We start from the raw sequence: 15,584 nt of genomic DNA, 5'->3' as shown, positions 1-15,584 counted from the left end.
TGACAACGTGAAAACAGTGGAAAAATGTGAAAGGTGTCGCTCGTAGTGATGAACCCACAGAGAATTTACCTGAATCAGCAGCTCTCCTCGGTTTTACAGAGCTTTATAGTGAGTTTCAGCTCATTGTTTATCTGTCTGGCCCACAACTTTAATGTTTTGGTTCACTCTCACAGCTGTCATTGCATAGTTTTCGGCTACAGCAGGCAGCTGTTTTAGAGAAAAAGCTTTAAAAACCCACTGTGCACGACCTGCTCAGCAGCAAACAGCAGACAGACAGAGTTAGCAACTAGCTGGTGAACACAGTGGAGCATTTAGCAGCTTAAGAGCCAGGTATTTCCCTTAGAGTTGGTAGAGACAGGCAGAGCTAAAAAAGGGTGAATATTGGACTTACATTAGCCAGGTGGCAAGAAACATGACTCTAAAGGATTGACAATGTTGCTCCATAACTGCTGGATGTATTATAAGCAACTGTTCGCTAACAAGTTCACTATACCAATATAGAAGATGATGATTTGTCAGTGTTCACAACTTCTTTCTGCTTCCCCAAGTGGACAAAAAAAATCAGTTATTACAGGTTTAAGTAAATAAAAGTAAAAATGTTTTTTTCTATTCGCAGCAATCATCACAGAGGTGCCACTGAGCAAGCACTTAACCCACAGCAAACAACAGTCGAACGTTTTACTTGGTATCTTCCAGGCTTTAATGGTTGTAACTGCGGGGATTTTCAGAAAAACATAATGTGTGCCCATTCAACCTTCCCTTGAAAAGTGAAGCTAAACTGAAATACAACCAGCAAACAAAAAAATGAGCCTGTGAACAGAGAGGAACTTTCCAAAGAGCAGATGTGAGCAAGACTCAAAAGAGCTCCATTAATGTTACATCATCATTATACAACACAAGGTTTGATAAAACCTTGTAAGATTTGCAATTATCTTACCCCAATAAACAAAAGTGATAAGGTTGTTGAAAATATAAAATAGATCAAGTCAGTTATCAATTGCTCCTTTGCTGTTAAAATGGATGAGGAACTCTTTCTGAAACGGAGGCTGTGTTTGCAGTGATGTTCACAGAGAAATTTAAATCTCCCATTTCAAAGGGGCTGTTTTCATATTGGTGATTTGGTTAAAGTTGAGAAACATTCATCCTGACACACCCATGGCAGAGGCCCAAAACCATCTGCTCCATCCAAAATACAAGGCACACACAGTACTGTAATTTTGAGGAGACACGTCTGCCACAAACCAACTGTTTTCATGACCTTACAGAGAGAAGGGAATCAGCCGAAACTCAGCTTAGTTGCTCCTGCTCACTGCGACTTTATGAAGACAGTGCATCATTTTACATTCTTTGACATTTCCTTTACCTGTGATGTTGTAGAAGTAGTTGAAGCAGTTGAGGTTCAGGCTGCAGGGCTCCTTGTCAGTCGTGTCTGGACAGTCTCTCCCCACACTGGGCGACCGGAGGGTGTACGCCGTCCGCACTCGACTGTTGGTTCTCGTACAGGGCTGAAACAGACACTCCCCATTAAAAACTGGAGCCTACAAAAAAATGTCTAAAAATGCGCAAATGACTAAGCAGTCCATATAGCAGAGAGTGATAAGAACTGAATACAGACATTTCCCTGAACTGGAACTAAGCCATAGAGCTCCTGCTACACTGATGTCCATATCTATTGAATATTAAAGGCTAAAACTGTGTGAATTTGCCCACTTGTGGATTATTTTCCATCTTATTGAGCCACAATTCATACAGATTTCTGGAGTCTGGAGGGATGTTTTAGCATTGTATGTCTAAAAATAAAATAAATAAATAAAGATCATTTTTCCTCTCTCTCTCCTGGCATTCCCAGGATGTGGAATTTGCAGCAGGAAATGACAAGACGGCTGAAATGGATCTTCTGATGAAATGGTAAACCACCAGATTCCACACGGTCATTGCTTGTGAAGAAGAGAGTTGGGGGAGAAAATGACAGCCTTTTGAATAACCCCATCGCTGGCACGATGAATAAAACATGTGAGAGGCCCCGCTGGTGCCACTGCAGACTCCAATTCAAGATTGGAATTGTGGGAAGTCGGTGTGTCAAGCACTTTGGGAGAGAATGGGGTGTGATTAACAATGGCCAGGGTGCTGCTGTGAGAACAGCAGGTGAAACCAGAGCAGTTAAAATGTCTTTTTACCCCGAATCGGCGGTGTCAGGGGCGGAGGACCTGAACAAGATGTTCTGACATCTTACATGTTTTTTGCAAAAGGGAGAATGAAGATTGCATACATGCTGTAGCCTGTAGGTGTGTGCTTTGCTGCTGTGATGAAATCAGGGGACGGTGTCTCTCAGTTTCACATTTTAGAGAGTCTGAAAAGGACTCTCAGGTCATAAATTCTCATATTCTACTAATTTTACCATCAAGCTGAAATGAACATTTATGGACTAAATTACTGGTAGTGTTGAGTATCTTTCCATACAATCTTATAAATCAATATATTTCTGATAACTTTCTTATAAACTATTATTTTCACTGTTTGTGGTTGTCTACCAAATGATGATCACAAATTATATTTTTAGCCAGCTTTATGTTTGCCACTACATCACTGCTGGTGTCGAAAGGTGTGTCACAAAATGTAAATTTGGAAACCATCTCAGGAGTTGTGAGTCTTTATCATAAATCATCTTTCTTCCCTGCTGAATGCACAGTGAGTACAGTGTAATATAGGTGACACATAAACCATTTTCCTTCTTGCTTCCCAGTTCATTTATCTCTTTTATTCTCCCTTGGTGGACGTGAAATAACCTGTTGACAAAGACCCACACACAACTCACAACACAGTGCAGCTACGCTTTGAATTCCTTGAGCCTCAGAGAAAATATTTCTGACAAGAAAAAGATATCAAGATAAATCTCAGTGGGCTTCACAGAAATCTGACATTCCCATATCTACTCTGTTCCAGACAGCAGAGCTGCTGCTTTCTGATCTGGGTTCAGCTCTCACCAGGCTGCAGCGGCTCCAGGGGCCCCAATCATTGAGGACGCAGTCCTCTGGGCAGGGCAGCCGGCTCTCCCTGGCCCCCAGAGGCATCTCCTCCGGGTCACATAGGTAGTCCTCCACAGACTCGGATGGCCCGTCTATAGTGTTGAGCATGCACCTGTGGGATTGGTCGAGAAACACTGAATTTGACCTTATTTTAGCAATGCTGCTGTTGTGCTCCAGAGAACAAAAGAGTCAGGCATTATGTTTTAACTGGACATGGAGTTGGCAGGTACATGAAGTAATTAACGACCTATGGGTTTCTCAAGCAGTGGGGTGTCTACCGCAGGGTAAGGCAAGTCAATTTTATGGGAAAAAACCCCCAAAAACATCTGTTGTATTTGGTCACAGCAAGACAAACTCCACCGCTATGGAGGGTCAATGTAAACACACAGCAGTAGGATGAACATGGACTAGCTGAATTCAATACCTGAAAGTTGCACCCTTGTTTTTCACATTAATTTTATGTTTTAACCAAGTAAATGCATTTAAAATATTACAACACATAAATAGATACAGTGCGAAAAGTTATTATTTTGATGCATCTTTCCTCAACTACTGCAGCCACATTTTTAGAATCTTCTCCTCCAAATTACAGCTTTTTATACTCCAGCAGACAAGATAAAGAGGAGGTGACACTGCCATTATTTTCACTGATAATTTCACCTGCTAAAGAGCAGAGACTTAATAGAGGTCATTAGAGATGTTACTCACTGTGATCATACATCAGCCATATAAGCATTGGACCATCAACAATCATGACAAGGAATTAGACATTATAAGGGAAGGTATGTTGATATCTTGTCTACCAGTAATGTCTTATTATTTATAAGTGTGCGTGTGTGTTTTTAATCCACTGTTTTTACAGGACCAGGATGTTGTTGTTGGTTGTGTATGCTTAACGAACCACCTAATTACAGTCTTATGAGTCCTTATAATCTAATTACAGTCTTATTACGTGTCGGTTGTTGACTGTTCGCTAAACCGTTAGTTAGACAGGTTAGCCCAGCCAATACAGGATCCTTTGCATGTTTTTTTCCAAAAGCATTCATAACTTCATACAAGGTTGACATATTAATTTGAATTTAAATCAGCAAGTCAGCTTTATTAAAAGGTCCAGTATGTAACATTTAGAAGGGGCTATTGGCAGAAATGGAAATTATTTATAATTATGTTTTCATTAGTGTATAAATCGCCTGAGCCGTTTTTATCTACAGAGGATGCGGGTCCCCTTCCACGGAGGCCGCCATGTTGCACCGCCATGTTTCTACAGTAGCCCAGAACGGACAAACCACACACTGGCTCGTTTCATAGCCACCGTAGTTTATCCTACACGCTTAGAAGGGGAGGGTGAGGTGAGCGGCATTCAAATGGTTTCAAACTGCCATTTCAACGCTAGATGCCACTAAATCCTACACACTGGTCGTTTAAGATGTCCGACAGTTTGCGGCTGCTGTAGATTAACTGAGTGATTAGCTAATTAACAATAATAATAATTTAATTAATTAAAAAGTGCACATCACATATTCCGAAAGCCGAGGGTGATGTCTTTAAATTGCTTGTTCTGACTGATCAAGAGTCTAAAACCCAAACCCACATTCAATTTACAATTTAAGAAAAAAAACAAAACAAAAACAAATAAAGAAAAGCGGTACATCTTCACATTTGACATTTCTTCTTGAAAATTCAGATCAATTTTCTGTTGATTGACTAATCAACTAATCGGCTAATCATTTCAGCACTAATATACACTACATTTAAAATTTATGTATCTACTAATGTATATAAACAATATAAACAAAAACACATAATAGGACAGAGAGCTTGACAGATACCTGACTTTCCTGGTCTGCACGCCTTCACCGCAGTTCTCTTTTAAGTCCACGTTGCTGACTTTCCACACACTCCACGGCTCGGCCACCCACACATACTGATTACAGTCACTCTGACATGGCACCACCTCATACACCTGAGGACAGAATAACCTTATTTATGTGCTAAACATTTAAAGTTTTTAAAGTAGATACAGCTGCTGGCTTTTCATTGATGTTTTATGACATTTTATTTCATTTCACTCTCTTTGTGTTTTATGTGTTTAGTTTTATGGCTTTTAGCTTATTTTATTCTCTTTTTGTCTTAAACGTATGTAAATGTTTTTATTGTAAAGCACTTTGTAACTGTATCATTATTCTAGTTTTACTTCTAAATGTTCTTACTCCAAGAGAATCCTCAATGGGTTGTGCCAACTAATGATCATCACGGTCATGAAAAAAAGAAAAAAAGTGGCCTCCACAATCTCTATTTTTTATAAATATTTCGTCTTAGCCATCTAACTTTGTCAGTTAAGTTTTGCCTAATGCACAGTGATTCTTTGGCTCAGCTCTCCGAGATTATTTCTGCCCCCAGAGCAGCTTTGCTTCTGAGAAATGTCTGTATAAATAAAAATGATAGTACCTTGTTTACTTACAGTGAGGAAATTGTGACTGTGTACATCTGGCAGTGACCCACTGACATCAGTGACACTTAACATCTGCGACTACAATACAAATAGCTGAGGAAAGCAGCTCTTACCTGGGCCTGTAGCAGTGAGTCACATCCAGCGAGCATTGGGGTGGATTAAAAAGAGACAGATGGATTAATGAGCACATGCCAACTGTTCATATAGTGCAGAACCTATGATTAATGCAACATTCGAGAGGACATAATCAGAAAAGCCTCTGGCATAAATACCTGTGTGAACTTAGCAGATACACACACACACACACACACACACACACACAGCCAGGCATAGATCAACACAACCTTAATCTGCATCTGCTGATACTCACGGGCCTGGAAACCATTTCATTTTTGCAAATCATGGAAACCTTAAGGAATCAACTGGCACACGTTGAGGCATTAATATGGTGGATGGGATCCATTTATAGCACACATTGCTTTTTGCACTGTCGCTGCTCAGCAAAAAATGAGTGCAGCAATAATGAGGCAAAGGTAAAGGAAATCTCTGCAGACTTATTATTCATTAATTATTAATTTCTTTCTCTCTTTCTCTCCAGAGTTGGATACATATAATATGTATCACACTTGTAATAAGTGATAATATAATATTATATTATAACAAATATATTGTAGCAGAATTAATAAATATTCAAGAATCAATGGTGAGCAGAAAACTAGCTCCTGCTTCAGTTTCAGTGTCTATACCTGGTTGATGTGGTCCAGTTTGGGACACGGCCGTCCACCGTTGTAAGGTTTCTCTCTAAGCCATTTGGAGCGAACTTTGACTCCGCTGCCGCAGGATTTGCTACAGCGTGACCAGTTGGACCATTCACTGAGTTTACAGTCTGAGGGACAAGGGATGATGCACGCCTCCTCAATATAACCTGAAAGGAGGACAGAAAAGGAGGTGTTTTGCAGGAATCAAACACATTTTTATGGTGGTAGTTCTGGTTGTTGGCTTGTGACCTGTAAAGTGAAAGGGATGATTATTTGTGATCCATGAGGTGCTAAAAGACAAAATGATGATTTGCTACTTTTCAGGCTGTTTCAGTGAATTACTAGACAGCATACTAGTCGTTATTAATTATTTTAGAAGGAAAAGGCATTCACCGGACAATTCTTAAGAAATTAGCTCTGAAATAAAACCTTTATTCTCTCTGCATCCCACCAGCATGATCTCAGCTGCTCAGCCTCCAGGTTGAGAACGACTGCTTTAGAGAAAAATGGCATTGGCTGGTTCTTGAATCCCTTAGAAGAGTCTTGTTTTCCTTATCTAGTAAGAAACTAGATTTGTCCTAATTCCCAAAGGTTAGTTTTTCTTTTCGATCTAACAAACCAGCATTAAAGTTCAAGAAGTCTTTAAATGCTAGATGGGGACAAATACCCAGCTGTAAGAGCACAGCAAACTATTAACCGATACTTCACAAACTAATCTAAATGCACCTACTGATTTTCAGCCCAGTGGAATGAAAACAGGGTCCACATTCAAAGGCACAATTTTATGGTCCGTTATATAAAAGTCTAAAACTCTACCAAAGCAGTGGTTGGGCCCGGCAGCAAGCTACATTATTTCAATCTATTTTTCCTCAGCTCACAGGGTCATGACACAGTTAACAGGGCTGGTTCTAAGCATCTCACTCTGCTTGTTACTTGTGTTTTTCTGGATCTTTCACCATCTCTGGGCAGCGATGTCCCCTGTTTTGCCAGAACACACAGGCCAAGTTCAGTCAAATGTGTTGAAAGAGATTTTTCTTCTAACCCTTTGACTTAAAAAAAAACCTAATACATTTTTTAGGCTTATGTAACTACTCTGGCCTGTAAATCTGTTTAGCCTTTGATTAAGAAAATCGATGAGGTGAATGAGCCGGGAAAGTGATGTCCACTTCCTCTTTCTGATGTGGGCTGCTTTGCTTTTTAGTAAGAGACATGTGGTGCTACATTGACTGACGGGTTTGCTGGAAACACACTTCCCACGATTTTAGATAACAAGTTTCAGAGGAACCCCAAGGAGGCCAGTCAGCCCCTAGAAATCAATTTTGTCAATGTATGTGTGCGTATTTTTCTCACTTTTTTTTTTTTTTGTTTACTTGGGCAAAGTCTTGCTGAGCACATATGTGAGCTGCCAGATACAACAACAGCTATCCACTGCTGGAGCAAAATGGAGGATAACTAGAGGGGAGAGTGGTAGTTATTCATATTCTTTGTTCCGAATGTATGAGTTTGTCTCACAACTGATTTGAACAAGTTCTCAAAGCCTGGCCAGGTCAGGCCATGTTCAGACCAGAAATAGCACTGCATTATAATAAATAAATACAGAAACAAATAAATAATGCATTTGGCTGTGTTGGTGTGGGCATGTTGCTAAAGCTACTGTTGAGAAGATGAAATACAATCCAGAAAGTCCAGTTTGAGGAAAGGCTTAACAGACACCAAGGCACTGCACAACAGCTAATAATACAATGCGACAGGCTGATCCAGCGCTGGAAAGCGACTATCACTTTATTCTCAATGACTGCAAGGTAAACAGTAGAATTACGCTGTGCATGTTGCAAAGTTATCTATCAGGAATGTGCACTTGGTCGATTACCAGGTTGGTCGATGAAGTTGCATTATGTTGCGGAAAAAGCTGAGCCATCTTCGACGTTTTTGCCAGATGACCCTGATTTATTTGACAGAGCCCCCTGCAGTGATCAAATTGAAATCAACAGGGAGGCTTTTTTGTTCGTTTTACTTTTCTGTTACCCTCTTTCAGCATAGCTACAGACCACTGTTGCTAAAGGTGGTAGCGTCTTGCTCCAAAACACTTCAGCAATATGGATGATTGCAGCTTACAGTAAACATGGGGTTTAAACTTAGCTTAGCTGAAGAGGACAGTTGAAGGGTGATCTTGCTGTCCACTATGCTGGTCCAAAACTGAGCAGTAAGATTCCTTAAAGCTAATATGATTAAAAAATAAAAAGTCTGCTTAATCCAGTCAGGAATGGAGTCCTGGCAGCACTTTGGCACCAACTAAATGCGCAGTGACATAATGATCACATCCATACACATGCATGCTCACACACACTTCTGCCTGACCTCCTTACACTCTGTTGCCCCTGAGTCCAGATCAGCATCTCTACATCAGTACCTTGCTGAGCTCAGCATGGCCTCTGAAATTAGCTTAATCTTTGACCCTTTGATCTCCTACTGTAGGCCCTACAGTCAAGTCCAGTCATCCTAAATCACTGAAGCTGTCACTTTAATTTCAATCAGTGCAAATGCTGCAGCACCTCAGCCTGCAGTTCACTTATAGTTCAACTGATATAAACTTGTTAGGTATCTTGCCAAGCTCTCAGGGAGGTTTTTGGGCTCAGTCCAGGTAGGAGATCACTACTATTGCCTTTAGAAGTCAACTTGTAGCTTGACACAAGCTCCTGCTGTAGTTCCCAAAGCAGTTGTCACTTCTGTATGAAGCTTTCCTAACTGCTGACTGCCCGTATTCACCTGAAATGTTACTTCACTGCCCAACCAGCTCTTCAACCTCCCAGAGATAATTGGGATCTGCACTGAAATGCCTCCGGAAGTAGACCAGGTTTCTAACAACAGCCACAATCTATCAACATTTTGCTTTTGTAACATAAGCAAGCATAAACATGTTAGCTTATTCACAGCATGGTAATGCTCTGCTGTTATTTTCTCTTCACACATGCAGGAACCCACTGGCATTCCTAGCATGTTGGCAATGCTAAGACTTGAAAAAAACCTCTAAGGGGTAAACTGACGCAGAAATAGAAGACAACCAACATAATATGGCAAATATCACCAGCACAGCGATCCATTAGCTTTCTCAACTCAATCATAGTCCAGAGTTTTCATTTTTGTAGAAGCTGTTTAGACAAGTAAAATAGAAAATGTGTGTTTTCTCTGGACATGGTTGGTTTAAGACCTGCATGGGCCCCAACATGAGACAGTGCAGTTTATTACACTAAGGCTACACTGTGTTTCTCACAGTCATTACATTTAACGGCTTTTTTTCTTTGGTCTTCAAAACCTGTAAAACATTCATGTGTATTTCTATATATTCACAGTACATCTATCTAATGCTACAGATTGCAAAATGCTTGTGTAAAATAACTAAGGGTGCTTTGATCAGGATTTTTGGGGCCAATCACAGATCCCGGGACGCAGTATCGGCCAACACCGATCTCGGTGTCTATTTGAAGCCTTCTATTTATTGTGTAGCATTATTTATTTATTTAACTATTCTTAAAAACACTGTATATTAAGTATTAAGAGATGAAAAGTATCATGAATTGATAACTGTTTATTTATTGGCAGGCAACATGTGCAACATATTCCACTTTCTCTTTTAGAGACAACTTATACCATAGCAGCCTACGCTTTGTTATTGGGAGCAGCTTAGAGCTTAACAATTACACAGTGTTTCCCACAGAATGACTGAGTAACTGTAGCAGTCACCTTTCTTTTCCCTTTAGTTTTAGATTTGTTGTTAATGACGTAGCCTATCAATGCGATCGAAACCAAGGTGGTACTGAATGACATCTGCACGAACAGGTGTGTTCACTGTTGCTTTACATGGTTCATGCATGTAAAATATCCACCGTGTCCCTTCTAACATAATACCAGTTAACGTTTCTTTCTCTTTGTATTTCTCTGCAAACATGTCATTTGATCGGCTCTTCTGATCGGCCTTGATAGATTATGATCGGTGGCCGATCGATCGAAGCACCTCAAAAATAACTAATAAATTATACATGCTTTTGGTTGAACCAAAATCAATTAAACCAATCACAAGAGGATTTTTTTTTTTTTTAAATACACAACCAATGGAAATGCACAAGGTTATACACTGTTGGATTGATGTTTTTACCCAGAGCAGTTAATAATGGGACTGTCCCAAATATTTTTTACTCTATTTTTGGACTTGCAAGGACCCACTAGCATGCTGGGCCCCTGGGTGTCCAACGAGAACACCCTGATGGTAGCCACCATTTATTTCTGGCCATCCAGCCAGGAATAAAGCCCGGCTGAGTCAACATAGTGTTGGCTTCTGAAACCAAATTTCACCTGCTCGATGGGTGGTTGGCCCGAGAAGCTTTTGGCTCCAGTAATCCTTCAACATTACTGCCCGATTTTCAACCTGTTACACCTCCTACACCACAGTCATCTCCAAGGCAATGGGGACAGTCTAATCCCTGGGTGCTCTGAAAATATCTATGGAGGCTCAATGCTCAGGATTGAGCATAGAGAAATAAGAAAGAGTCACCATAGGCCAGAAGGACGCTTTGATGTACGTTACCTACCTTAACAGACACTGACCTTAGTCCTCAAACCTTGACAGCAACACTTCCTACATGTTGTAACACTCAAAACAGCATAAGCTCAATTATATGACATATGCTCTCAGTGTGTTTCTCTTGTTATTACAAGTATGGCTCGTCATGCACCAACAAATGTGTTCACTGCAGTACTGCTCAGGTTCACAGGTCCTCAGCAAGATGCTTGCCCTTAAGCTTTACCCTTTATGGCTTCCCAGAGTGACTGCATTCCCTCCTCCTTTACCACATCCTGCTAAGACGAGGCCAAGGCCCCTGGAGCAATCCTGTAATATTAAGTCATGGTAAAGGTCAGAGCATCACGGGTCACTTATAGATAAATATAAATATAAGAACTATATGCGTAATGTCACATATATAGGACATAGCAGGGGACTTAATACAAAAATTTACCCTGACTACACCATGACCTTTGGCACAGTGTTGATGGTAGTAGCAGACAAGAAGTTACATTGTTTTGTTGATGCTGTCTACTTTTATGGGAGATCAGATTGAACACTCTCCTGGTGGAAATTGTGTCAATTTAGACCATCTTAATGATGGCAGACCAACACAATTATTCATTGTCTCGAGCTGCTAAGTCTGTGGCTTGGTCTTGAGTCTCTTCCCCCTCAGCATCAGTCTGGATTATATTGAACATGACAACACACTAATTAGATCTTCTTGTGACCGACTGCAATTATTGCTGGGAACTAATAGAATCAGGAATTTGTCATTTGGATGTTATTCACTTCTTGTGCTGCTGATTATTAGTCTCCCTGCAGTCAAGCTTGATTTAAATCATTTATATGGTTAAAAAATATATAATGTACAAATTTCCAAAATCCTTTTTGATATATTATTCTCTGTTGTTCACAATCCTCAAATTGTTACTTGCTGCAAGTGTACAAACTCTGAATTAGAACAAATTTATTGAGAACCGTTCATAACGGCACTCAAAAAGATTCATCATTACCTTGCCTTTTAATATTCGCTCCCTCTCATAGAGGAACGAGGCAATCTGAAAAGTGAGCAATACCACAAAGCTCGGATCAACGTGCACTTAACAATAATCCCATTTTTTCTGTTGATGTCTGTGGAATACAGAGATAACAGCGGCACAGTTTGCCTGATCGCCATCATAGCCGAGGGCATAGTGTCAGCTGCAGAGTTGTGGAAGGACCATGTCTCTTCCTCTATCAAGATTAAAAGTGATGATGGTTGAGATGGAGAGAATGGCACAGAAAATGAAGGAGGGAGTGGCAGAGAGAACATGGGGAAGAGCGACTGAATGAGGGGGATAAAAGAGAGATTTAATGATATCTTTGAGATTCACATGTGCTAACGCCAAGCCCCATGAATTTGTTTTTGTTTTTGTGTGCCCCTCAAGGAACATTTCTTTTTTCTAAGCTCAATGATGCTTGAAGATGAATGCATGGATGCACACACACACACACACACATACACTCACAAACATTCACATAGGTGTAAAAATATGCAGAAGCTGACAAACACACACAACCCCATCCTTACGACGTGCTCTTGTCACACCCACACTCAGATTAACCGACACATATCTGAATCTGTGACTCACACAAGGAGACTAAAACCACGTTTATATATGCACAACACTGATGTATTCATTTGAACATCTCCCGCATTCTATTTCACAGCAATTTCACAACGAGTTTCTGAGCCCAGATTCTTTGCTTGAAGTATTTTGGATCTAAGATAAGACCTTACAACGAGGAGACAAATGATTCTGACAGGAGTGTGCCAGAAAAAGGCCTCCTTATGTGAAAGTCAGTATTCAAAATGAGTCGCTGGCCTCCATGGGAAGGGTTTTCATATGTGCACAAAAAATCCTTTGCTTCAGAGGAATATTTAACAGAACAAAAAGTGATTCTTGCATCTGCAGCATCCCGATGTGCTACAGTATATTTCTCACCTGGAACCAAGAAGAAAAAATCTGATTTGCTACATAATGTTCTGCACCTCTAGACTTGTACTCCTGTGCTTTAATGCAGATTTCTGTCAGAAAAAAAAAATAAAATAGTTGTGGTTTTGTTTGTCCAGGTCAATTTGACAGTAACATTGAGGATTTGACGAGTGTTTTTTAAATTGGGACTTCATCAGTAAAACGTAGTTCCAATGAAAACTACTCACAGCAAATTTCAGCCTGTACCCACCTCCTGCACACATATGAAAATCAACCAAAGTGGGGTGGGGGAGTGGAGGTGTGTCAGAGGGCGTGGCTCTGAGCTAAGCAAGCTCAGTAGCAACCCCCAGTTGGCTTGCTAACATTATGGAGAGTGACACAGAGAGCCGAACCCACCTTCCACTAGTGTGGGCCGTAAAAAATAAAATTTAATAAATTCAGTCCTTCATACAGGCTGCCGCTTACCTCTTGAAAGTACAACAACAAATCTGTGTGTGCTATACAGGTTTATTTCAAACACAGGAAGTGCTACAGCTCCTGGAGAACCAAGCAGTTCACGGGATGTGAAACCTTAGGTCCTATATCTAATTAGATTTTCTTTTCCAGTGAAAAGAAATACCTGAATGGGTTCGTAACAACTGAATATGTCAAATAAAGATTACTCACTCAAAATCCATGAATTTCTGTTCATTGTTCTGTATAAAACATTTATAAAAAAAAAAAGGTACACTGCGCGACGTGGAATTTTATGCAGAGGTGTATTTAATAAAATATTGTTTACTTCGTTACTGATTGTGATATTGATATCAGGTAATGTTTTTCAGATCTAGGGCTAACTACCTCAAAATCACCAGTATAATTAAATTAGTTTAATCCCCAAACCAAGAGACAAAGAGTCGACCTCCCATTTAAAGCACCAAAATTACCTTAACATTTATGCTATTGATGGAATTCTTCAAATATAGTGTGTATATATGTTTTAACAGCTCAAAACATTTTTGTGTGTAATTTTTCAATGCTAAGCGCACCACAAACAAAAAACATTTCACCTCCATGTTATTGGAGTGGTTGCTCAGAGAGCAATCTGTCAAAACCTGAACAAATAAAACCAACTATCTGCAAGGCTAGATATTTCTGCAGATATGTTTGGTTTTTTTTTGGGTGAACCAACCCTTTAACAAAGCAACAAAGGCTGTGATTAAACCTCTGCAGTGACAGACACACACATGTTCTCACCGTGACTGTTGCAGCGTAAGGTCTCCACCAGTCTGTTGTCCTGGTCGTAGCACACCATGGCCTGGTAGCGGTAGCCCTGTCCACACTCCTTGATGTCTCCTTGGACCTTCATCCCCAGGATGCTCTCCACTCTGCCTCCCTCGGGCAGGATGCAGTCCGACCATTTCCCCACCGGCTGGGCGTTGTACTTGTCACAGGGGCAGTACTGGGTCTCACTCAAAGGGTACATTTGCGTGTTCTTGCACTTGTCTTTCTTCTTGCTCCTCCCTAACATGAGCACAGGGGCAGAGATGAGTAGAATAGCTTTGGGAAAAGTGACTCCACATGTCTGCTGGTGTTGGTGGATTTCTGTCTCTGTTGTCTAAGTGGCTTTGAGTCTCATCATACTCAAGGCTACTTTCAAGGCCTTGTTTGGAATGGTGTACTTACTGAAAAAAGGCTGGATGACACAGGAGTTGCTTTCCCCCACTCCTTTGGGATACATGCATGGGGGGGGGGGGAGATGATACTCTTGATGATAGATTACGCTGGCAAAATTGTTTCAAGCAGAGTGCTCTTTTACTGAAACAGCTTGACGTTTTTTATCCACAGACATGCCATGCATCGTTAATCATAGATCACCGTGCAAAAAAAATGTTTTTCTTCTGGCAGTCTGTCATTAGGACTTCTTTCCCATGCAAAGAAGGATGTATACTTTTGATGACTTTCTACCTACGGCATCTTTACCTACAGGTGCCATCAAGCTGATTTGACTGTAAATCTTGTTTTTTTGTATTAAATTAATTTCATCTAAGGTTTACCAAGTTTATCCTGCATTAGGACCACAGCTAAGCAACAAACTGCTGCGTAGCATGCTCTAATCTGTCTGTAAAGGTTATAGTGACCAACGGGCAGCAGAAAAGTATACATCTTGCTCAACATAATGATCCACCTTTACTACCCACTTAAAGGAAACTGAATTTGTGTTGTCTCTGTGTTGTTTTGGATTGAGCAAAGGTTACTAAGATTAAGAAGAGGATACAGCCGACTCTGGCATTCATTGAAACCTTTTAAAAAGGGTCTGGGAGTGATTGGCCAACATTTAACATATTGCTGTTAAGGATTCTGGAAAAAACTACAAAATCCACGCCCTCTCTTTCCTGATTTAAAGCTAAGAAGAATTAAACCACCTCTTCAAAGAGTGTTTATATGCATTACATGACCTCTGTGCTCTGTTACACTTCGGTGAATGGGGCAAAAGATTTCACATCAGGGGAATATAAAACCTTTTCAAATCCACTTTCTAACAGTTTAAAGTTGACCCCCCCCCCGTAACCTCTTGTGGAAGTGCCTTAATGCATTGCACCACTCTTGTCATTTTGTTTTTATGAGTGTGATGCACAGGGTAACTCTCTGGGGACAACACAGGCTGAAGAGTTATTTCAGATTTGTTGCTTTAATCCCCGTTGGAGTAATTAGCTGGCAAGAACTATCTGAATAGATTTATGACCTTGTGTTTCACTTTACTGCTCGTCCACTGGAGCGCTGCCCACCAACATTACCCCCTAAATTGCCTGGTACCTCACTAACACTTTA

At 40.5% G+C, this 15,584-nt stretch overlaps 1 protein-coding gene across 2 annotated transcripts in view; it reads right to left on the bottom strand.

Annotated features, from left to right (window-relative positions):
• LOC122881673 (thrombospondin type-1 domain-containing protein 7A) overlaps nucleotides 1-15,584 on the bottom strand; it is a 144,327-nt gene that overhangs the window by 32,942 nt on the left and 95,801 nt on the right. For both annotated transcript variants that reach the window (XM_044208173.1, XM_044208175.1), the window contains 6 exons: nucleotides 14,010-14,276; nucleotides 6,225-6,403; nucleotides 5,592-5,597; nucleotides 4,856-4,989; nucleotides 2,985-3,138; nucleotides 1,364-1,505 (listed from right to left, as the gene is read on the bottom strand). In XM_044208173.1, coding sequence (XP_044064108.1) covers nucleotides 1,364-1,505; nucleotides 2,985-3,138; nucleotides 4,856-4,989; nucleotides 5,592-5,597; nucleotides 6,225-6,403; nucleotides 14,010-14,276 — 882 coding nt within the window. The remainder of the gene's footprint in view (nucleotides 1-1,363; nucleotides 1,506-2,984; nucleotides 3,139-4,855; nucleotides 4,990-5,591; nucleotides 5,598-6,224; nucleotides 6,404-14,009; nucleotides 14,277-15,584) is intronic.

This window comes from Siniperca chuatsi, linkage group LG9 (assembly GCF_020085105.1).
Source record: "Siniperca chuatsi isolate FFG_IHB_CAS linkage group LG9, ASM2008510v1, whole genome shotgun sequence".
NCBI classification, from domain to species: domain Eukaryota; kingdom Metazoa; phylum Chordata; class Actinopteri; order Centrarchiformes; family Sinipercidae; genus Siniperca; species Siniperca chuatsi.
The sequence above is the reverse complement of the archived record's forward strand: the minus strand, read 5'-3'. Positions and strand labels throughout refer to the sequence as shown.